The sequence below is a fragment of the Lepeophtheirus salmonis genome, chromosome 1, assembly GCF_016086655.4.
Source record: "Lepeophtheirus salmonis chromosome 1, UVic_Lsal_1.4, whole genome shotgun sequence".
Taxonomy (NCBI): domain Eukaryota; kingdom Metazoa; phylum Arthropoda; class Copepoda; order Siphonostomatoida; family Caligidae; genus Lepeophtheirus; species Lepeophtheirus salmonis.
In genome coordinates this window covers 37,321,795-37,345,271 of record NC_052131.2, presented here as the reverse complement: position 1 = coordinate 37,345,271, position 23,477 = coordinate 37,321,795, and the positions used below count along the sequence as shown (strand labels likewise).

The 23,477-nt window shown below is 30.6% G+C and overlaps 3 protein-coding genes across 7 annotated transcripts in view; 2 read left to right on the top strand and 1 right to left on the bottom strand.

Moving 5' to 3' along the window:
• Positions 1-916: 916 nt before the first annotated feature.
• Positions 917-1,511, top strand: LOC121127469 (histone H2B-like). Its single transcript, XM_040722884.2, has one exon. The coding sequence runs from the start codon at positions 933-935 to the stop codon at positions 1,305-1,307; it is 375 nt and encodes a 124-aa protein (XP_040578818.1). The 5' UTR covers positions 917-932; the 3' UTR covers positions 1,308-1,511.
• A 5,818-nt stretch (positions 1,512-7,329) lies between these two features.
• LOC121126836 (pre-mRNA-splicing factor SYF2) lies at positions 7,330-8,332 on the top strand. Its single transcript, XM_040722183.1, has one exon. The coding sequence runs from the start codon at positions 7,463-7,465 to the stop codon at positions 8,138-8,140; it is 678 nt and encodes a 225-aa protein (XP_040578117.1). The 5' UTR covers positions 7,330-7,462; the 3' UTR covers positions 8,141-8,332.
• Positions 8,333-17,984: 9,652 nt separating this feature from the next.
• The window catches only part of Hr3 (Hormone receptor 3), a 105,756-nt gene continuing 100,263 nt past the window's right edge, over positions 17,985-23,477 (bottom strand). For 3 of the 5 annotated variants that reach the window (XM_040722147.2, XM_040722156.2, XM_040722165.2), the window contains exons 5-11: positions 22,107-22,538; positions 21,726-21,865; positions 21,513-21,645; positions 21,225-21,452; positions 19,612-19,768; positions 19,121-19,553; positions 17,985-18,406 (exon numbers count right to left, since the gene is read on the bottom strand). In XM_040722147.2, coding sequence (XP_040578081.1) covers positions 19,439-19,553; positions 19,612-19,768; positions 21,225-21,452; positions 21,513-21,645; positions 21,726-21,865; positions 22,107-22,538 — 1,205 coding nt within the window. In that variant the 3' untranslated portion in view covers positions 17,985-18,406; positions 19,121-19,438. The remainder of the gene's footprint in view (positions 18,407-19,120; positions 19,554-19,611; positions 19,769-21,224; positions 21,453-21,512; positions 21,646-21,725; positions 21,866-22,106; positions 22,539-23,477) is intronic. The other 2 variants (XM_040722171.2, XM_071892056.1) reach the window with 1 other exon arrangement.

Sequence of the window (23,477 nt, the reverse complement as noted above, 5' to 3'; positions counted from 1 at the left end):
TTCTAGTAAAAATACGTTAATTTGAGACCCCCCGTTTGCAAACGCACCTTGCTATAAATTTATAAAAATTACAATCAATAAAATAAATTGCCTTATTTTCATAACTTGGAAAAGTACCAAATAGCTTAAAACCATTCATAAATAAAATTCAGAATCAATAATTAAATATTATTTTCCCGATGACGATTCTGATTGAGAAAAAACTCCCGATTCTCCTATTCCGATTAATCACCCTATTACTACAACATAATTAGACATACTATAATTATATTAGAATGTGATCTTTCAAGTTTGAGTTTTTTTCATTGAGTCATAAATAATATGTTTCATTGAGTTGGTCTAAAATTTCGTTATCAGTAGGATATTTCCTATGAAAACATTATCTTCTTATCAATCATTTTGCTTACCCTAGGTTAAATTTTTAATCAGCGAAATACGAAATAAAATAAAAACGTAAAAAATAAATGGAAATGATTAAAAATTGATCCTCAGCGACATTAAGTAACGCAAAAAAATCATTTCCAATCGAAATTGAACATTAGTTCACATGAAGTATAAAACCATACTTGGAATAATTATCAAAAAAATACATCTAATAAATTAAATCATCAATATTTTTTTACTCAAAGTATATAACAAGTGTAAAATATGCGAAAAATTCTAAAAAAACTTGTTGGCCTGTTTAATATTCAAATATATTCTTCATGAATTGTAAAAGGGTTTTTGTTTTATATTTGTACGGCTTTGTTACTAAAATAGGCAAAAAAAACTATTAATGCACACCCAGGAATATATTTTCCGCGGATTTCCATTCTAAAGAGCGCACTCGCTGGAGATTCAACCCTCCAATCCCCTCTTTTTCATATAAATACCAACCGGTTGAGAGGAGGATCATCCAGTTTATATTCATTCACTGAACTAACAACTTAATCATGCCACCCAAGTCCGTTGGTAAAGCCGCAAAGAAGGCCGGAAAAGCCCAAAAGAACATCACCAAGACTGAAGGAAAGAGGAAGTCCCACAAGAGGAAAGAATCTTATGCCATTTACATCTACAAGGTCTTGAAACAAGTCCATCCCGACACTGGTGTCTCTTCCAAGGCCATGAGCATCATGAATTCTTTCGTGAATGATCTCTTTGAGAGAATCGCTGCCGAATCCTCTCGTCTCGCTCACTATAATAAGAGATCAACCATCACCTCCAGAGAAATCCAAACTGCTGTCCGACTTCTCCTCCCCGGTGAGTTGGCCAAGCACGCTGTCTCTGAGGGCACCAAAGCTGTGACCAAATACACCTCCTCCAAGTAAATATTTTTTGGAGCATCTAACACAAAGTACAAATGAACCGGTCCTTTTTAGGATCACCAATTGCCTAACTTAAGAGTGTATCTTTAAAAGTTAAATTTGATATCTTTTAAAATGATTAACTTATTCTTTATATAAAATGAAAACTAGTGAAGAAGTACCTTAATTTATTAAATTAAGGTTAAGAACCGCAATTCGTTCATTAAATGATAATATTAATTAATTTTATTCTTGTGTTACCGAGGAGTTCTTTACACCAGGAATAATCGTTCATAGGTAGAGATGGATTCGGTCTAGGCCCAAGCCTCCACCGTCCCTTCCTCTTTTCGCCGAGCCCGTGTTGCCCTTTAGTCTTAAGAGCGCTCATTAGTAAAGGCTAACAAAATACCTTTTAACATATTACCAGCGTTTATATTTTATTCAAATCTTTACATAATAAATGTACATGAATTATGAATATAATATGTCCTTTTAAGCGGGAGCGGCTTTTGTAATTGGCAATCCTTATTAGAAGAAACTTGAAATAGAAGCTGTCATTATTATTATTACATTCTTGAGGAGGAAACATATCAGAATTCATAATCATTGGTGATATAAAAATAAGTAATCTGTAACTAGTAACTACTATCTACATATTTATTATTTTAATTAGTTTTAGAAACGTGTAAACTTGTGTCGTGATGATATTTGAGAAACAAAATAATTATTGACTATTCATATAAAATCCTGGATCGCTGATAAAAGTGGTAAAAAAGGATGTAATTACAAAGATAATTTGTGGTTCCTTGTATATTATCTATTGGTAATTATCGAGCTAAAGTCTTGAAGACGTTCAAACTAGAACAACACATTAAAATTCAATTTACGTGAGGAATTTAATAATGTATGCAAGTTACATAACTCATTCTAATTCTGAACAATCCAATTGGATTAATGATACAACCAAAATCCATATATTCTGTAATGTTCCACTCCATATTGTGAATCATCTAAAAAAAATTAAGTTCATGGAAATTTACTCTGGAAAAGTAATTCCCTCTCGCTTCTCCATCACCAAGACCATGGATTCTCAAAGTACATAAAGATGTGTATTACAAAATAAAGAAAGATTTAAAGAACTAAAAGGGAAGAGTATATTTCTTGCATTGGACAAAACTACAGACACTCGACAACAATCCATGACTGCAGTGTTGGTTGGTCCTTTAGATGGTTATTTTTGGGTCGTCCTAATTGCATTAATTTGGAAGATGTTACAAAAGCCGAGAATAAAAAGATTACAAGTGTGCCTGTAAAAAGTATCTGTAACGTTCTGGGTTCTGATTTCAGAAGGGAAAGATTGAAGGTTTTCATTACCAATGGAGCATCATATTGAATTAAAAAAGCTGAAAACCTTAAATAACATTTTTTTTAATGTCACTTGTCTAGCTCATGATCTGAACAGAATAGCAACAGTCATAATAATAGTAGTATTAAATATCAATACATCTGGAAAAAATAAAAAAATGATGGAATTGGCTCTTGAAACCGTCAATCACGATAGATATTTTTTTTTTTAATTTACAAAAACACTCTCATCCATTTTAAGAGATTTTTCTTTGTAATATGGGATATAATTTACTGAGAAGGTTCTACTTGAGGGGGGAGAATCACGTCAAGAATATTACTATAATAAAGTGGAACATTAAGTTATTAAACGTTGGAGATGATTTATTACGAAGATGCTTAAATGACCTAATGAAGCATGCAACATTATTATTTATTCAATTTATTACATGTTTAGGTACTTAAATTTGGCTATTAAATCCGTTTTCTACGATGATGAATAAAAGTTTGGTCGTTATAGAGGTTGACAGCAGTAATAGGTATCTAATATTTAAAGTTAAAGTAATCATTCTAATTATTTATTAATATTTAGAACTTATTGTGTGAATCAGCTATCTTCATAGTAAATCTCTATGTTTAATTTGGTTACCATATTCTTAACGAAAACTTCCGTCAAACGGGACTTTTTTGGTACATTTATGCTAAAGTTAACAATAAACTCGCTATCGTGATTAATGGTTTCAGGTGCCCATTCTCTCAATTTGATGTATTCCTTGTCTTTCTCTGTTTCGTCCTTATATTTAGTCTTAAAAGGTTCTAAAGGAATATCTTTGCATATATTTTCAACGATGGATACACTTGGGAGTAGCAGGAATCTGTCTATCAATGCTTTAATGTTTACGTGGATTGGATTCAAATTTTGTTGAATAAACATTATTTCTGACAAAAGAGGATCATTCTTCAAAAATATATTTTTCTTTTTAGGTTTCATATTTCTTTTCATCTATAACATTAATTTTCTCTTTAACTCAATGTTTCAACTTTGCATGACTGAAATGATGACTTTGGCGTAATAGGGAATTTTTTTCACATATATCACCTGAATTATAAAAAAATTATTCACTTAAGAGATGATAGTGCTAGTATTTTAGAAGTAATCAGGACAGGGCGCGTTGATATTCTATTCAGACTATAAGCTTCTTCTAATTCAATAAATATATCCTTATCCTCAAAATGATTAATGGATCTTGGATATAACTTCTTTGCTTCCAAACCATTTTCTAGTGTAAAGTTATATGAACTTAACAAAAATTTGGACAATTCTCGAAATGGAATGGAATATTGCAGGAAACAAACATTTTGGTTATATAAGGAGTAAGATCGGAAATTTTAGAATTGAAATTATTTATGTGACTTGACAAAAACGCCATATCAAAATCTAGAAGAATCTTCTAAAATTAATATATTTTTAAATAGATTATCTGCAATTAAAGAATATAAAAGCAATTTACTTACAATTTATAAGATATTATATAAATATAAAATATAAGTGCATTTTGAAATAAAATAATAATTATTCTTTTTACATGCATTTTTATTTTAAACAAATAATACTTTCTTCTATGGGAAAATGAATATTAGACTTGTAGGTACAATGAGAAGTGTCTTTGAATAATCACAACTCAACAAATATGTTTGGAAATATACGTAATAAGCATATTATATCGAAAACTTTTATTTTTTTATTTTAACATGCATACAGGAAAATTATAAACTATTAAATTAACTTAAGATCTATTTTTTACGAATACAGGTCACAATTTCATTTATGTTTTTATCAAACTATGATGAATATAAATTTAAATACATTGTTTAGAATTATTTTGGTGTCGGTGATAACAATAGAAGTTATTTTTTGAGTTTTTCATAATATTGAATCCCATTCTTGGCATAAATAATTTAAAATATTTAACAATGTTACAATAAAGCAATTAACACTTACATTATTAATGACATGAACGAAAATTATTTAATAAAGATGTGTACATGAATTGGGATTCGATAGATAAACAGCAGTTTGCTAATCCAAAGTATCAACTCTCCCCATGCCTTTGTTGAGAGGATTACTATTATAGGACAAAACACGAATGATCATGCTGGACCGTTTTCATCTTATTTTAACATTTGGCAAGATGTTCATCTTTTATAAGTACAAATTAAGATAGTGGGTTAATACTGAATGGTTAATGCCATAGTCAAAACATTCATACCTACATATCATTGATAGACACGGAGTCTGATTGAACATTAAAACATATAAAACGTCATGACAGATAAAGTGCTCTCCTCACAAGCATTTTTCAAATTGTCATGGTTACCATGTTAATTTTTGGGGTTGTTTTTTTACATACCGGGGCACATATAGATATAATATTCATGAGTGAATACTGATTCATGACTTAATATATTCAAAAGAGACCAATAACAAAAATAATCAGAAACACTGCTCTTGTTGTAGGTACACGCCAGCAATATTTCATTAATTTCTTTGTTTATTAATTTTATCATGCGTATGCAATGCACCCGGTGACTTGTTATTCTCTTTATCGACAGACAGAAAAACAAACTTTGCTGTATTAATATTCAGGGTCAATCTTATCTAGTGGTACACATTTTATTATTTTCAATTTTTCAAAATTAAAATTTAAACGGAAGGTTTTGTGATGACATTTATTTAACAAATCGTCTGAATATAGTGATTTACACAACTTTTATTCAATATGTGAGCCCTCAGCTCTAATAATTGCCTCAATAAGAGCCCTTAATCCCTTACAAGCCTGGACTATGTAGTCAGACTCGAGCTTCGTCGCTCCTTCTTGATGGAAGCCTCTAGAGACTGGACACTCCTATGAGGAGTAGCACAGGCCCTCTTCTCGAGACACGCCTAGGTGGAGTAGACCAAGGGGTTCGTGTCTAGAGAGGAGGGGCCACATGTTGAGGTCTCTTGAGGCCTAAGGCAGCATATTCTTTCCCAGAAGTTTGTTGTAAGTATTTGCATTGAGCCGTTCCCTCCTCTCCAAAAAACAAAAAAAATAGGAGGGCACACTGCCCCCATTCTGAACACAACCCCCAAGACTATGGTGGCGGTGAATAAGTCCCTGGCACTATAAGCAGTAGTACATCTTCACCTGATCTCCTTAGGTGGGTATTAGGGACATGCCACGTGAGAGAAGCTTCAAAATTTTACTCATTTTACTCGTCCTCTCTTGTTATATTTTTAATTGAGTCGAAACTTTACATTGAAGGAATCATGAGTTACAAAACCTATCTTTCACTTACTTTGAAGACAATTCATCGAATAAACTACCGATTTATTAAGATTTAAATTAAGTGTACCACAAGAAAAAATCAACCTTATAAGATAAGAGACTTAATTTTTTTCCTATTCAATACAAGAATGCAAGGGCCGGTTCATGAAGGATCTAATATTCTAAGTTGTATTACTAATACAAAAAAAAAACACAGTAAACGTGACTGTCAATAATTGTCTTTTAGCTGTACTAGAGAGATGACGGACATCCTTTTTTGTTTACCAAGAGATTTAGTCTTCTTTCATCATTCCATTCATATGTTTTTTGCTTCTTTTTCACCATTTATAATTTCACGTATTCTTGGTTTAAATACATTCTTTGTGGAGATATAAAATATCTGTCAAAATAATAACACTGAATTTCTTTCTATGATATCTCATAAGTCATATAATAATGAAGTTTCAAGGGTAGAAAATATTATTTTCTATATTGATGTATATATCGTTTATTCAAATTTTATACAAAAACGAGACAAAAATTGTTAAAAAAATAACAACTATTAAAACTTATTTAAGGTTAATTTCTTCAAAAATGGTTGATTTTTTTTATTTATATATAATTATACAAAAAATGAAAACTACATAAAAATAAAGAATCAGGAAAAAAATATAAATTAGATTGGTTTTAATTTGTTAATTATAATATAGATATTATATTTGTATCTCTATTTATGGAATAATTTTCAAAATTTTGAATACCACTCGTATCATTAGATGTTTTCCAAAATGGAATAAGATGCAATGATTTGATTCAGACATTTTGAAAAAAAGGTTTTACGAATATATGAAAATATACCTTATACGCAACAATCAACGTATAAGTCTCGTTAAACAGTGCTGGTATACATACTTTTTAAACAGAATAGATTAAAACTTAATTGTTTTGTGCAGCTAATTTGAATTAAGTTCTAATCTGGGATAGATCCAAGTTCTAACAATATCACTCATTGGCTTTATATATGTTATGTACAAGTTGCTATAATTTAATATTAAAATGCAATATTTAATTATAACATTAAGCCTTCTAATTAACAACTGTACATATATACCATCACATCATTTTGATCTAATAAAATTACATCTAAGGGCATTTGAAGTTTATAATGTGCCTTATAATACATATATTTTAGTAATTTGTAATGATATAGTCAAAAACTACACCCCTAATACTTGGATCATCCATGAAATATTGTATGATCCTTATTCCAAGAACTGTAAATCCTTCATCTAAAATTATTCATCTCATTTTTTGGTTGCAACTTCTACATAAAATTAATATAAGAGTTCGAGACAAGCTTGTTAGAAGCCGTTTCTTCACTAATTCTTCTCCTCAGCTGCAGATTTACAAAAGAAAATAAATAAAAGTATTTTTGACATTAAAACGCAATTGATATTTTGATTTGTGATAGTTCCTTTGACTCTGGTTACGTCCGTGGTTTTTTTATTCTTCCACACTCATTTTAAAATGGCAGATGTGGCTTCGTTTCAGGATCGTATGGCTTCTAGAATGGAGAAGATGAAGGAATTGCACCGTAAAAGGAATGAAGCACGTCAGTTGAATCGAGTAGAAGTAGTGGAAGAGGATCGGCGACTCAAAGAGCCGAAATCAGCCGAGGCTAAGAAGCGGAGAGCACAGTATATTCTCGAAGAGGAAGAGCGGATTTCAAAGTGCTTAAATGAAGGAAAAGATCCCATAAGGGAAAAACTCCGCCATGTTGGTGCAGATGATGCCGCTCGAGAGGCCCGAAAGTCCTACAAGAATCCTGACCCTGGTTTCAGTTCATATGAAAATGCAAGTTTCCGCAAATACGAAAGTCTCGTAAAATCCCAAATTAAGCCAGATATGGCAATATATAATGATGATAAAAAGAGGCATGGAGAGGATGCTTTTTATGCGCGTGCTGGGGCCATGGTTCACGGAGTACATAAGGATACACCTGATGCCATTGAGCGGATGGCATCTGATGTTGAAAATCAGATCAAAAAGCGAGAGAAGTATTCCCGAAGAAGAAACTTTAATGATGATGCAGATATTGATTTCATCAACGAACGGAACATGAAGTTTAACCAAAAGTTGGAACGATTCTATGGTAAATACACCAAGGATATCAAAGACAATTTGGAGAGAGGAACAGCAGTGTAGATACTTTGCTTTTTTGTACAAACATGTACATACAACAGATATAATATAACATGCTAAACTATATAATTATTACTCTACAATACCATTTTTGTATGGTTCGTTCCCTTGTGTAATCGAGGTTGATTTTGAAGTTTAAATTTGATGTAAAATAAATTACTTATTGTCTTCAAAGTAAAAACATAGAATTCTTTAGTTTTTGTCAATCATTTCAGTTCAATCAACACTTAAACTTTACATTATGGCATTGTAGCTTTAAAATTTTGTATTAGTCAATAGAAAAGTCAAGGATTACTCGATTAATATATCTATTGAAATTCCATTTTAATTATAGCACAATCCTGATGACATGTACGTAGGATTTTTTAATATTTCATAACATTTTTTTGGTTACAACTTCTACAAAATACTTTCAAAGGCTACTTCTTGCAAGTGTAACGACATAATCTCTAAATAATATGTGTACTAATATCTTTATAACAAAGTTAGCGAGCAAGGAAAATTTACTAACATAAGCAATAACGTCATTGGGACCCAAATCCATGAACATAACTATAAAGAATAACTGAAAAACTAAAATATTGCGTTAATAAATAACAAATTTATTCAAAAAATAAATGTAAATTACTACATATTCAAAGTTTTAACATATTTTAAAAGTTTATATGATTTGTATGAACTTTGTAATGAATAAAATATGTTATAAGATAAGGAAATATTCAATTTCTAAACTTAAAGAATATAACTTAGTTTTGAATCAAAGATAACAAGGAGACATTATATTATTTTTGAGATTCAAAAAAGTAAATTTATTGTCGAATTAATAAAGTATTACTTATTGTATTTCGTATTAACATTTTACATTAATGATCAATTAATCATTGTATAAGTTCAAACTTTTAATCAAATATAATAAGTCGTAGACAACGGAGGGACAATTACCCTCCTTAATTTAGGTAATTGCCTATATTTAGCATTAATTATAATCAAAAATCAATTGTAATTCGAGAAAAAAAATATATGGTACTATTTTAATAGGAAAACATCTTTATTAGGCTTAAAGATATCTATCACAAATGACTTCAATAATCCCAAAGTTATCAATCAACTTGATGCTCTATGGTTAATTGGTAAACTGTTTCCTGGTCCATAGATAAATAAATTTAAGACCTAAAATCAAGCAGAAATAAATCATTTAGAAAAGATAGCCTAATTTCCAATCACTATTCAGAGACTATCAAAATATCGACTAGTTAATTGTAAGGAATGGGTAAAAACCAAAGTATTCTTTGACTTGAAACATATAAAACTCATATGTAAAATAATATAAGTCATTCAAATATGTAAAGTTTAATAATCATCATTAGTTTTTAAAAAGAAATATGCAAGTTATCAGCTCTAAATCAAAAAGCTTGATTTTCTTTCTGTAGAATTAGATGATCCAAAAATGATACTATTAGTATCTTAAAAGAAAAGCTTGAAATATAAATATATATTAGACAATTGATAAAGCTATCTTTTTTAATTATTTTTTTCTTCGTTCTTATACTTAAATACCAAAGCAATTACGTGCAATATATACATAAATAAACATAGTTTAAAACTAAAGTTTCGGGGTAATATTCCATCGCAATATTACTAAAGTTAGCAGAAAATACGCGTATAAAACAGATAAAATTAATATTATGGGTGTTAAAAAATATACGGCATTCACAATAAAACAAAGATCATGTATGAAAATACCGAAAACAAGCCTCAAATTTAAATTTTAAAGCCTTTGAATGGTATCTGGAAGTTGAAGGAAGGTACTTCATTTCTTATCCAGTCAAAGTCTACGAATTATTCCCCAGAAACGGAACTTTAATGGAAAAAGCAGCATATATTGCTGCTACAGCAATAACAATTGTTCTCAGCTCCTGAGGATGTAAAACATCATTAACTGTTAATCTGTTTCCCATTAAGGCTTAAGAGTTTAGTGAAGCAAAATCTAAAGCCTTGGTTTCAGATGATACTCCTCTATTTCTTTTGGAAATCCCGAACAAAACCATACCTTTACTATTAGCATGTTCAAAGTTTGGAATTAATAAAAACATTCTGTTAATTCATAAAAGGGTAAATGACAATTGAAGAGCAAATAAAAAGAAGCAAATTCAGGTATGTAATGTACGTTTGAATTCAAAGATCCTATTGAATCTGAAGAAGAAGATATTTTGCAGTTTAATTGTAGCAAAAAGTATATTACTTCAAAATAAAAAAATATATTAAAAAAAAGGTTAAATACATGTTGAATTTGAGTATCATTTTTGTGGAAGTTTAAACAGTTTGTTAAATTATATTGCGTAAGGATATTAATACGTTAAAAATATATAATTATATTTTAGCTCATTATGTGTAAAGTAATATCATATCACTTATTAAAAATTAGAACAAAAGATAATAATGTACTTAAATAAATTAAGGATTGAATAGGAATATTCAATAAAGAGTTATTTACTAATAATTGATGTATTTCATTTTAATAAATTCATCATTATGTGACTGAATATGATTAAATTCATGAAATGTCCAGCAACCGCATCTTTGATAATTAATAATCAGCATTTTTTACTTTTTATCTATTACATTTATCGAAATAGTTAGCCAATGACGTCATAAGAAATAGAAAGAAAGAGTTATTCAATAAATCTGCTGTGTTTGCCCGGCGATTTTCTTGTTACCTAACCTTGTTCTTATAAACACAGTTAAGTATCTTGGTTATAATAACATTGACAGGAATAAGCTTGTGCCATAGAGAAAGAAAGAATGGGCATGTACACATAGTTTTAAAAGATCAAATATGCATTTTTATGACAAAGAGGTTGAGTGGTAAATTTAATTAAAAAAGTTGCGTGTTTTAATTTTACTAATTCAATACTTAAGTACCTATGGAGTTCATGATGTGCCTGACAGTTAATCTTCATGCTATTAAATTTCTTAAAGGAGGGAGTATATTTAATTTACTTTTAATTCAAACAAGAGAATTTGATTCATTTGTATTGTTAATACTTAATAATTTAATAGTTGATTCTAATTATAAATACGCAATGATACATTAGCTAAGAAATGACCATCAAACCTCACAATATCCTTCAAATATCTATATAACAATTTTGTAGTAATTAGTTTATACTGAATGCTAGATGAGATATACTAGAGGTTACTTAAGCATGCATTTCCCACGTATATCTTCGTTTTTTTTATTGTTATTATTACGTCGTAACTTTAAAATTTCACCAACATTTATATGAAGGTACTGAAATAATAATAACATAGAATATACGGTCAATGGTGAGCGCTATCCGGCCATGTTGGAAGATTTTTTGTTTCCCCAAATAGAAAAGGAAGACATCGACAACATTTGGTTCCAACAAGATGGCACTACGTGCCACACAGCCAACGTTACAGTAGATCTTTTGCGCACTGTCTTGAACAATCAATCCTAAGCCGAGACGGCAACGTCAACTGGCCACCTCGTAGCTGCAATTTGACTACATTGGACTATTTTTTGTGGGGAACCGTCAAGTATAAATGTTACGCCAACCATCCACCATCAACACGAAATTGGAGTCGCCATTGCAGCTATTAAGCTCACACAATCGAAAATGTATTGAAAAATTGGGTCATTAGAATGGGCTACCGTAAGGCCACCCACGGCGGCCATATGAATAAAGTGGTGTTTCATCATTAAGCGGAATGTTGAGGCTTTCATATAAAAAAAAATTATGGAAAAGTATCCATCCATCTTTTTTTTTTATAGCAATATCAAAAGAAAAAAGTTTCGTGGGCCACTCTTAATTCTATTATTTAATAAAATGCAACATTAATAATTAATCCGTAGTATTAGTGATGTAACGGTCTTAAATTATGACGCAAGTCATAAATCTTAATGAAGGGCCCAAATTTGAATCAAATGTCGTCCATGCAATGACGTTTACATCTACTAATCTCGAACATCTAACTAGGATTCAATATTTATACGTCTAATAAATACTGTATTAGACTAATTCAATTGGTAAACTGAGGTACTTTACTATAATATTCTTACATAAAAAGATCCCTCATTTCCATGTATAATAGGGACGAGACGTAGGAATATAGGCGGAGTATCGGGAAGGTTGGAAGGTTATGTACATGTATATCTTATAAACTAAATACTTGCATAACATAGGAATCTCCAGGGGGTCGGCTGGAAAGGCTTGTAGCTTTGAACGAGAAATTTTTTCCGTCCTTCGGGCAAATTATGAAGCAGAGCAAAAAAATTTTAATTTTTTTCCAAGAAATTTGAAATTTTATTATTTTTTTCTTTAAATAACTAGATTTTGGCAAAAATGTCTTAAAAATTTAATATTAGAAATTTATTTCCAAAAAATCAAATTTAATTTTCTTTGAGTAGCTTTAGATTTTAGAAATTTTTTCCAAAAAATTTAATATTTGAATTTTTTTTTTTTTAAATTATTTTCACAAATTTTGTTTCTAAATATGAATTTTATTTTTTTTTGTGAATAGATATGGATTTTCGAATTAAATTTTCAAAAAAATTTAATATTTAAAATATAATTTTTAAATTTAATATTTGATGTGTAATTTTTGAATTTGTTCACTTCAATGGACCACTAGAAAAAATAATACAAACCCTTTAATATTTTTTTATAGATGAACTTATTTTTTTTTTCGTAACCATAACATTTTTTAGTTTTATTCAAGTCCGAAGGTATCTTATTTCTTAAAAGGTACTTTTCCATTTTTAAATATATATTAGGGTGGGTCGAAAGCGAGCAAGAAAATTTGTTATGTATACGGGGCTGATACTTTTTTGGTCCGTATTGCACATCAGTGGTTTGAGGGAATTTATTTTCTCTCAATTCTGCCTCTACAGTGAACAACTCTACCGTTTGAAGCTGGTGATCGAATAAAAGCGGTCAGCATTGGTATATAGGAGACAACAAAACATCATCAAAATAACACTAGGCCGTAAATATCTTTGATGACAGACCAGAAGCTCCCGGAGCTAAGATGAGAAGTTCTTATGCATCAACCCTACATTCCGGACCCAGGGCCAAGTAACTACTACCTCTTCCCGTCTATGGCCAACGCACTTGGGGTGCGAATATGACATCAATACAGGCCTATGAAACTTAGTTGTATTTTTGCCAATAGGAACAAAGGCTTCCACGAGAAGGTCATAATGAAGTTGGATCTGTCATCAAACAGAACGGGACATACTTGACTTAAATTGGATAATTGTAAAACTTTTTAACAAGCATTGAATAAAGCGAAAAATATAACAAAATACTTTGCTCTAACCTATTATATTCGGCATACCTAGCCCAGATGTACTGCCATGCAACTTATTTATTTTTACCTATTTTACGTTGTATAGATATACACTTTTTTACAGCGCGGTTTTTTAGGAAAACGGTTTAATATGGGTCGAAATGAGGATAATAAGTGAGGCCAGAGTCGGAGTTAGCGTGATCGGGCTTGGGACAATAATTTTATTAGCTTAGAAAATAATATGCAGGGCTCTTTTAGCATTGTATTTCGAATCTTATTTTTCTAAAAAATAAAATACAAGCTCTTTTATATATTTTTTTAATAGCCTTGATTATATATATTTCAAACCTGAATGTGTCAATTTATTGAATGACCCATCTGCTATCAATAAATGTTTCCTTCACCCGCTAACTCAAAATATGAAGTGTATATTTAAGTCAGCTGTCGATGTTTCTGCATCTTGTGATACCTGAGCATAGTCTTTTTTACAGGCCACTATATTTGCAAATAACATTAGATTGTATTAGGTATGATTTGAGCTTTTTGATTATGCTTGTCATCTAAAATTTATGGGCTTAGATGTCTATTTTATTTGGTTAATATTACATATTGAATTTTAGTCCACCTTAATTTTTTAATGGAGTAGTTAATTCAGAGATAATCATAACGGACATTAATCAAACAAAAATACTCGAGTACTGGGATTTCTAAATTTATCATATTCCATCTACAGAGGTGGAATTTAGATGAGGAATAAATTTTCCTGTCTTACGTCTCTCATTTCCTACGACCCGACCTTTACGTACCTCCCTGAATCCCCTCAGTGATATCCATCACCACATCTAATTGCCTCTTTTTCAGACACGCCCTGGCTCATTACGAAGTGGAAATCACTGCTCTTACGAAATCTGATTTGATGTTTCTTTGTCAATCCATGAGTCTTTTTGAATATGAATAATTGATACCGGATAATTAAGTGAGTAGCACTTCTTTATTTCGAATTGCTGTCGTGTTTATTTATTTTTCTTTTATCTTATATTTATTATTGAATATAACATTAGCTATTTTGAAACTCATTGGTTATTACATAAGTGAGATTATAATTCATATTAAATAGGCGATTCTTCCACAGAGCAAGCTTTAACCAAGGCAAATTTTTACAGGGTAATCAATCCTAAGGGAAATTTTCCAAAAGGCGAGCTTTCCTAGATCCATTATGATTTATGACCAATCGGAATAATTACAATATTTATAGCGTTACTCCATATACCACTAGATGGAACTGTTGACTGATCTCACATCATCCCAAAACGACAAATGGTTGACCACAAAGAGAGCTAATGTTCCCAACGTCTTTAAGACCAGGATTCCATCCAGCATCATAACCTTTAGTGTCATTGGGAGTAACAGCAGTGTGTTAAGCCCCCCTATCAGTCAAAGAGGAAGGTGTGTCCTGACAGGTTCTGTAAATTACTGTTGAACCAAGTGATGATATCTTGGATTAAAGCTGAGGCCAATGGTGTCAAGTTCCTGTTGCAACAAGACTCGCCCTCCTCCCACAAGGACTGCATGACCCAAGAAGAGAAAGTGTCATTTTGGCATACTCAAACCCGGTCATCTAACTCCCTCTATAATAATCCCATGGATAACTAATTTAAAGGGGTGTTAGAAGAAAAGAAAGTTTCTGCCAATTCACACAACAGCAACGACTCATTGAAAGCCTTCCTCATGTAGTAATAGAACCAAGTCTCCCCTGTGGATGGGGTAAAGCCCAGCAAATACTTTAGGCATCGTATCCAGTGAATGATTGGCAAAATTGGCAAACACATCCAATGACATCTCTACTTTACTTCCCTTATTGATCGGGATGCAGTTAAAAGTATTCCGGATTAACGATCCTGTATATAATCTAAAGTGGATCCCTTGACGATGCACCACTGAGCGCAAGGGCTCCGAGAAAGCCTTTATGTTAATAAAATCACTAAAAAAATAATGAATCCCCATCTTTGACACTCAAAATGTCAAGAGTTGCTTAACTCTGATGACTCCTTGGCAACACTTTTCATAATCATCACCATGTAATTGGTACAACGTGTGCTCTTCTTCTTTGTGTACTATTACATATTATATGTAGTTATATAAAATATTTTTATTAAACTTTCCACTTTATGAGTCAAACAAAAGGTTGTTTAAGACGTCGTCATGCGTCAAAATGCAGGAAAAACACCCTTCCACTCCTCTACCCCCCATCTAAGTACAGAGCAGAATCACCTGCTTAGTAAAACAATGGAACAAATTGCTGCTGTTCCGATTTTATGACTTATTTATTATGTAATATGTAATCGAATTTAGAATTATCCTGACTTTTATTATATATTAATGATCTTTAACAGCAGCATTCTCCTGGCACATCAGGGGTGTCTGTAGGCGCAGGGGTATAGCCCCCCCCCCCGCAATTAAGGAAATTTTCATTCTTACTAGAAAATTTAATATTTGAAATTTTTTTTCAAAAAATTTAATCGTCTGTCAAGCGCTTTAGATTTTTGAAATTTTTCTCTGAAAAATTTAATATTTGAATTTATTTAAAAAAAAATTATATTTGATATTTAATTTTAGGAATTTTTTAACTCAAAATCTCATTTTTTGTCAAAAGCTCTTGATTTATAAAAAAAATTTCTATGAACTTCAGAAATTTATTTCGAGTAAATCTAATTTTTTAACCAAACCCTCCCCAAAATATAACGTCCCTTCAAATGGATATTGAATATCTATTTACGAGGTTTCAAATTAGACTCGGGTAATTGTTTTAGCCTTATTCTTGCACACAAAATATACTTTTATTATTAAAACTACTATTTCACAGAAAAAGCAAAGTACCAAAAAAATAGATTTAAAAATTAAAATACATCGTTTTATTATTATTATTGAGTAGAGAGATAAAAAAAAAAAAAAAAAAGAATGAAGAAGAAACCATTTTGAATTATAGACAGTACTTGGACAATACAAATTCTTGGGTCACAAATCTCTTGTCTTTAAAAAAACATATAATTTATTTTTTTCCCAAAATAAAATGACTAGAAATGAATTTGTTACAACTATTGGCTAATATATTCGACATAACAAATCCATTGCTAGTCTACATTAATTAATAATATGTAGCCCTGCCCAAAAACTACAAAGCCCTCTTATAAGGCAAAAAAAACCATTCAAATTACATAGAGGTTTTTATCACATAACATTTCTTTCATTTTCAATTTTTATAAAACTGTATGAAAAAACAAAAAAGAAAACTATAAAAAAAAATAAGATCTACGCCAAGTCATTAATTAATTATGTAATGAATAATAATAACAGTTAAACATTTAAAATTATGAATAATTTAATTTATTTTTCTAAAATTATGATAATTATATATTGAAGAGAATTTTTTCCTTATTTTGTCTTTGTTTTCTTACCGCCAGTTCATTAATATATTATGTTTGTATGTAAAGTCAATATAATCGCAATAATAATTAATAATAAGTTAACACAATGAATCTTTTCGTAAGAAATAATGAATTTAAAAAAAATCCTGAAATACATAAAACACGCATTATAACTGTTTTTTTTTTCTCTGACAAATCTGTGGGTTTTTTCTTCAAACATCATCTCGTTCTACTAACTAATAATAAAAAAAATCTCCATCCAATTTTGTTACAGGCAAAAAAAATTAATTCAAAAAATCATCAATAATGGACTTTTTTAGGGGGAAAAAGTGATTTTCTTTAAAAAAAATTTTTTTTTTTTTACTTTTTTATTTAGCACCAGAATTTTCGTTTAATTTCGTTTATAATAAGTCAATGAGGAGGTGTGATGATGATAACAAAAAATTGTTGCAAAAAAATGCCTCATTTATTTCCTTTTCATAAAAACTTCTTTTCGTTTTTAATTTTTTTTTTTTTTTTGCTTCAAAAGACATAATCTCAGGATTGAAAATGTAAATATTAATATATTATTTGCTGAGGTAAGGGCGTCAAGAGGACTAAATTTGGGGGTGGAGGCTTGGTTTTTTCAAAAAATTTCAAAATCCATAGCTATTCACACAAACAAATTTCAATTTTTTGAAAAAAGTTCCAAAAATCTATAACTATTCACAAAAAATTTAATTTTTTGCAAAAAAAAAATAAAAATTAATACATAAATTTTGGAAAACAATTTTGAAATATTAACTTTTCAGGGAAATAAAAAATCTATAGCAACTCTGTGCTTAGTTATAGATTTTTAATTTTTAAAAATAAAATTTTTTTGCAAAAAATTTCAAATATTAAATTTTTTGCTCTGCGACATAATTTGCCCGAATGAGGAAAAAAATCTCTGATAAAAAATTTACTTCCTTAGTTTGGGGGGAGGCTATAGCCCCTCCAATCCCAACCCCTTGGGACACCCCTATGAGGTACACAACACCTTTTTTCCCTTTTACATGTAACAGTTTTTTGGATACAAAAATCCTCCCCAATATGGCGCGCCAAAAATGATAAATTTAAAAAAATAATAATGAATTAAAAACACTTATTTTAATTGAAACATATTTATAACAATGATAAAAATAGTAATTATATTAATATAATAATATTGTAAACATCAATAATAATCTTTTCTCATAAGTTCTTCAGTTTTACTTTTCTCGTCCTTTTGTATGTAGAAATGAGGGTGTGGACAAACAAGATCTGTAGGTGCTAGGTTTTAGCTCTTTTTCATTCTTATTGGTTCGTAGTTGAAGTAATAATCGTTCGTAGTCATCAATCACAAGAAACACTTATATTTGTTGTTTTATAAAAAAAAATCACTCTCACTGATAATAATAAAAGTTTTTGGATAATAATATAATTTAAAAAATATTTCTGTCAAAATGTCTACTTCTTTTTTTTTTATAATATATCAAGCGCCTTCTACAAAAAAAATCTTCTTCATTGCAGTCTGAAATAAAAGAGTTGATGTTATTAGTAAAATCCTAATGTATTATGAAAGTGATACAAGAGTGGCGTCGGAAGCATAGGGGTAATTACCCCCCGCCTTTGCAAAATATTGATGGATATGACTATTGTTGTGTTGGTTTTTATTTAAGACTCCAGGGGTCCGGCGCAGTTCAGTGCTGCATATCAGTCCTAAGACTTATAAATTTCCGTCACTCAACCTTTTTTTAAAATCTGTTCTAGTATAGACAGTCCGAGAGACCCGTGATAATACTGAGCCGGACCGAGTAAATAAGGACCGAGACAGCAATAATTATCCTAATTTAAAAAAATCCCATTCTTCAATTTAAAAGAAACAAATTTAATTAATTTTATAATCAAAAAAGTTATTTTATAAAATTTAATCTCTTCCCAAAAATTTTAACTCGAAGAATTTAGTCTCTTGGAAAAATAATTATACAGCACTGCTGTTCAAAAAAAAGTTTTTTTGAATAAAATTTCAAATATTAAATTTTTGTAAAAAAAAAATTAAAAATTCATAGCTATTTTTAGGAAATAGTTATAAATATTTTTTTTTTTTGCTTTGTTGCATAATTTGCACGAATGCCTATTTTTAAGAAAACAAAATTACCCCTATTTTTGCGTAATATTTTTTCATCCTGAGCCCCTCAGGCCCACCCCCCTACGGACACTTCTAAGAAAAAGAGCAGTAACGTACCGAAAGCCGAGATATCATCGAGACGATCCTAGCATCACTCACTCTTCCACAAATAAAGTAAGTTTGAAAAATAATTCTCTTAAAAAAATAAGTTAATAATTATAAAAGGGATTTTAAGAGATTCGCGACTTTAACACAAAATAAGTAAGGTAACAAGACGAAATGACGACAATGTTCATGTGTACGTAATATAATAAAAGATTTGTGTTAATAGTGTTTTGTTTTGGAAGGAGGAATTATAATTTCATTCGTTTTGTTCAGTTGATTTGTTTTGCTTGCTTGCTTGCTTCAATCTGTTGTTTCTATATGTTTTTTGTTTTAAGACGGGTGATCGGACGAAAATAATTCACGATATAACGCTGGAAACTCAATCATGCTACCATTTCCGCTACGGAATCGTGTTAGGGCCTCTGTATGAAGAAAGTTGATTTCCCTAAAAAAAGAATCACGAGTTACAAAATGAATATGAATAATTAATAATTGATTATGACCTTAGCGTATGTCTTTTATTTAATAACTTTGTCAATACTGAGACGTCCCCTTTTGTAGGAACCATAGGTGGTCGATTAGTTAATTCGCGTTGAAGGGTTTGAAATACAGCTTGATTCAATTTTCGAATTTCTTCCACGCTTTTTAAACCCGTTCGATCTGTCATAAAAAAGATGATATTGTTAGGAAATCAATTTATGTAGAAATATATCAGGGGCTTCTACAAGATTATACTTGAAGGGCGGGTAGAGGGGCTTGATTTATATATATATATATATTTTTAAATATAAATTTTTGAAAAAAGTTTTAAAATATTAAATTTTTTGCAAGTTTTTTTTCCAAAAATCCAGTTATTCACAAAAAAATTTCAATATTGATAGCTACTTTAAAAATTAAATTTTTTGAAAAAAAAATCAAAAATTATATTTCAAATATTAAATTTTTTGGAAAAAAAAAATCAAAAATTATAATTCAAATATTAAATTTTTTGGGAAGAAATTGAGCAAATTAATTTTTTTGGAGAAATATTTAAAAAGTCTATAGTTATTCTCAAGAAATTAAATCTTTTGTAAAAAAAATTTCAAAAATTCACATAAAATTAAATTTTTTGGAAAAAAAATAATTCAGAATAAAATTTTTCGGAGAAAAATTTAAGAATCCATAGCAATTCATAGATAAAACAATTTAATGTCAATTTTTTAATTTTTTGAAAAAAAAAGTTAATTTATTTTTTTTTTCTTGCAAAAAACCAATATTCCTTATATTTTTTTAGGATTTTCTTATTTTGAAGGAAACTACAGTCCACCCCGTGCAGCCACATCAATATATTTATATGATATAATAATATTTACACACATTAGTTAGATAAAACAAATAAACAGATTTTACAAGAGAATTAAGTGCATTTAAGAATAGATATATAAGATAATCTTCTTATTTATGACCGCGACTATTACTTAATGCAAGATAAAATAGAAAATTAAATAACAATAACATTTCGAAAGAGTTACTTCAAGTGTAATACACCGTGTTATTTTAAACTCATGTATCCAATTAATAATGATTTCCCCTCCCGGTTGCAAAACACACGAAGTGATTGGATTTCAGTTGATAAAACTTTTAAAAACGCAATTACAAATATCAAAAATGAGGATATTAGTGTTGAGACTCGGTCCAGCACCGAATTCATTTTTGGTTCGATCTTAAGTTATTTTTTCTAGACGGACTGTTTGTGGACCGATTTTTTTGGGTTTCAGTCATTATAAATTTTGCAAATAAATATCAAAACTACACGATATGTTCTAGAACAATTACTGTATACATAAGAGACAAAGGGATTAAAAATCATCTGAGCAATCTGTTTTAACTACGCATGACGCCATGATACTTGAAAAAACATATGATGATATTTTATATACAATCTATATGTAAAATCCGTCCAAGCCAATTTTTTTAAGGACCAAACTGGATCGAACTTTTGTATGAAACCGGTCTAGACCGGGCTATTTTGTTGTATCAAACTAATTCGGTCCAACAAAAACTATAAAGTTATCAGACCGGTCTAGGATTTCTCGACCGAACCCCAACACTAGTAGATATGTATAATTTGCAATACCTTCTTGAAGAAGTATATATGCTGAATAGAGAGCCAATGTCACTTCTGAAAGCTGGAGTTCCGCAAAACCTTTTGCAAGGTCAAAGATTTGATTGACTAAATTCATTTCTCCCGTATCTCCCGTTGTCATGAAGGACTCCATTGGTAACATGATGTCGAAAAAGAGAACAGCGTTTTGACTAAGGTCAAAGTAACGACTCATTCTTATCACCGCTAATTCAAATGCTCCTGGAAATGAATAAAAGGAGTTTATTAATAAATGATTGATGCATTGCATGTTGTACATACCTCCTTTAAGAAGAGTGATTTGATCATCCTGAGGGAATTTCATAAATCCTGGAACCATTTTCGCAAATTCAATGATTTGCTGAATGACATTTGTCAGCTTCTGAGCTGCACATAACCAGAGTTCTTCCTGAGACTAGAAATAACAAAAATAAAAATAAAAGAACCCATAAAATATATGTCGTAGATCAACATTTTGATAAGTTGAATAGTTACCATGTTTTTAAAGGTGTATAGTTTAACTTGATCCACACCCTGCTTACATTGTTCATGAATCTGACTGCGTGTTAAAAGGCTCGTACGGGTATGCGCTTCAAATATGGAATTTGTCAAAAGGACTCCAATCCTATCTGGATCTATAATATATATATATAGTTAGCGTCTAGTCTAATGAGTTATTATTAATGAATGTATATTTATTAATTAAAATTCATAGATGGGTTGTTTGTTAAATGAATGGTTGTTAAATTAGAAGCAGGGAAAATCAAACCCCAAGAGGTTGTTAGATGTTTTTAAAAAGTGAGAAATTAAGTGGTAATTAAGAAAGGAAGCTGCTTTGCTAATTGATAGGGTAGTGATTGGGGATGATTTGTGTACCATTCTGGAGTTCCTCTTGTAATAAATAAAGTTCGTGATTGTTGTGCATTCCACTGCTAAAACTCCCTGAGGGATGATGATGGTGTCCAGGATGCTGTTGCGCCTGTGGCTGGTGGTGTTGTGTATGTACTGGCGGCTGTTGCTGTTGTACTGCTGGATGAGGATGGTGATGAGATGGATGATTTGGCTGATGATGTGAAGGATGAAGAGAAGGAGGATGAGGTGGGGGTTGGAGATGATGATGACTTTTAGACGGTTGATGTGTGGCAAAGTTACTCGTACTGTCAACATCATACCCCATAGAGAGCGGATCCTCCTCTTCTCGTCCTTCGAGATGCGTTTGTCCGGAAATCATATCCGTTACCTCTTGTTTGATCGTCATACCAATACGATTACTACTACCATATGAGGTCTGAGATGGATGTTTCATGCCTACAGGTTTAGTATAGAGAAGAATTTTGTCGTTAATTAGTTAGTAGTCAAAGAGATTTCTTAAAATGATTTTGTTGAGGGCTAAAAATATATTTAAGTAAAGGTAAGGAAGAAGCTAGACCCTCTATCAAATCCTTTTTCATATTAGTACATATCTGGCCCTTCAACACAAAAGCAAATTAGAATGGGATTTCTCTATATTGAGTCTGAATAACTCAATATGTGACGTGAATTCTTCAACAAATAATTGTCATACTTTTCCATCAATAAATTATTTCTATTACTCATCACAAAGAAATAAATTAGAAAGGAGTAGATTTTATGTATTTGAAAGAAATGAAGGTAAATTCAATCACCTAAATTAATTGAAGGTTCTAAGCAGTGTATCGTTTGGATTTTTGAGTATTTCAACTCATCCCGGATATGTGTGTGAAATAAGTCTATGAAATATTTTGTGCTGCGGGGTGGTCCATTGAAATCTGAACGCATACTAATTCAATAATTTGTTTGGGTGGAGTTAGGATATTTCGATATATTAAAGCATGTACAATTGTTTACGAAACAAAACAAACTTGAGCTCTCTAGCTTACTTATAAGTCGAGATAATGTCACATGAACCTGATCGACAAATTTTCCTTTGTACACTCCAAGAAGTTGAGCGTCCCCAGGACGACTGTTTACACCGTCAGCAAGTACTAAACGTTGTAGGCCCGGTCAAAAAGGGCAAACTGGATCCGGATGAGTTAAAGAAAACATCCCAAGCCAATCTCCTCAAGAACATGAGGGCCCATGTAAGATACCTTGGGATTTCACACCAAACTATCCAGAGAGCTATAAAAAAGTAGGTGGAAAGAGCCTTTTGAGGTTGGAGAGGCCACTTTTGACACCAGCAATGAAAGAAACCTATCTCATCAGTTGACTCTTTTGAACACTTTCTTT

Excerpts from the sequence above, each read along its gene's own strand:
- LOC121127469 (XM_040722884.2), top strand. The coding sequence starts at position 933 with ATGCCACCCAAGTCCGTTGGTAAAGCCGCAAAGAAGGCCGGAAAAGCC.
- LOC121126836 (XM_040722183.1), top strand. The coding sequence starts at position 7,463 with ATGGCAGATGTGGCTTCGTTTCAGGATCGTATGGCTTCTAGAATGGAG.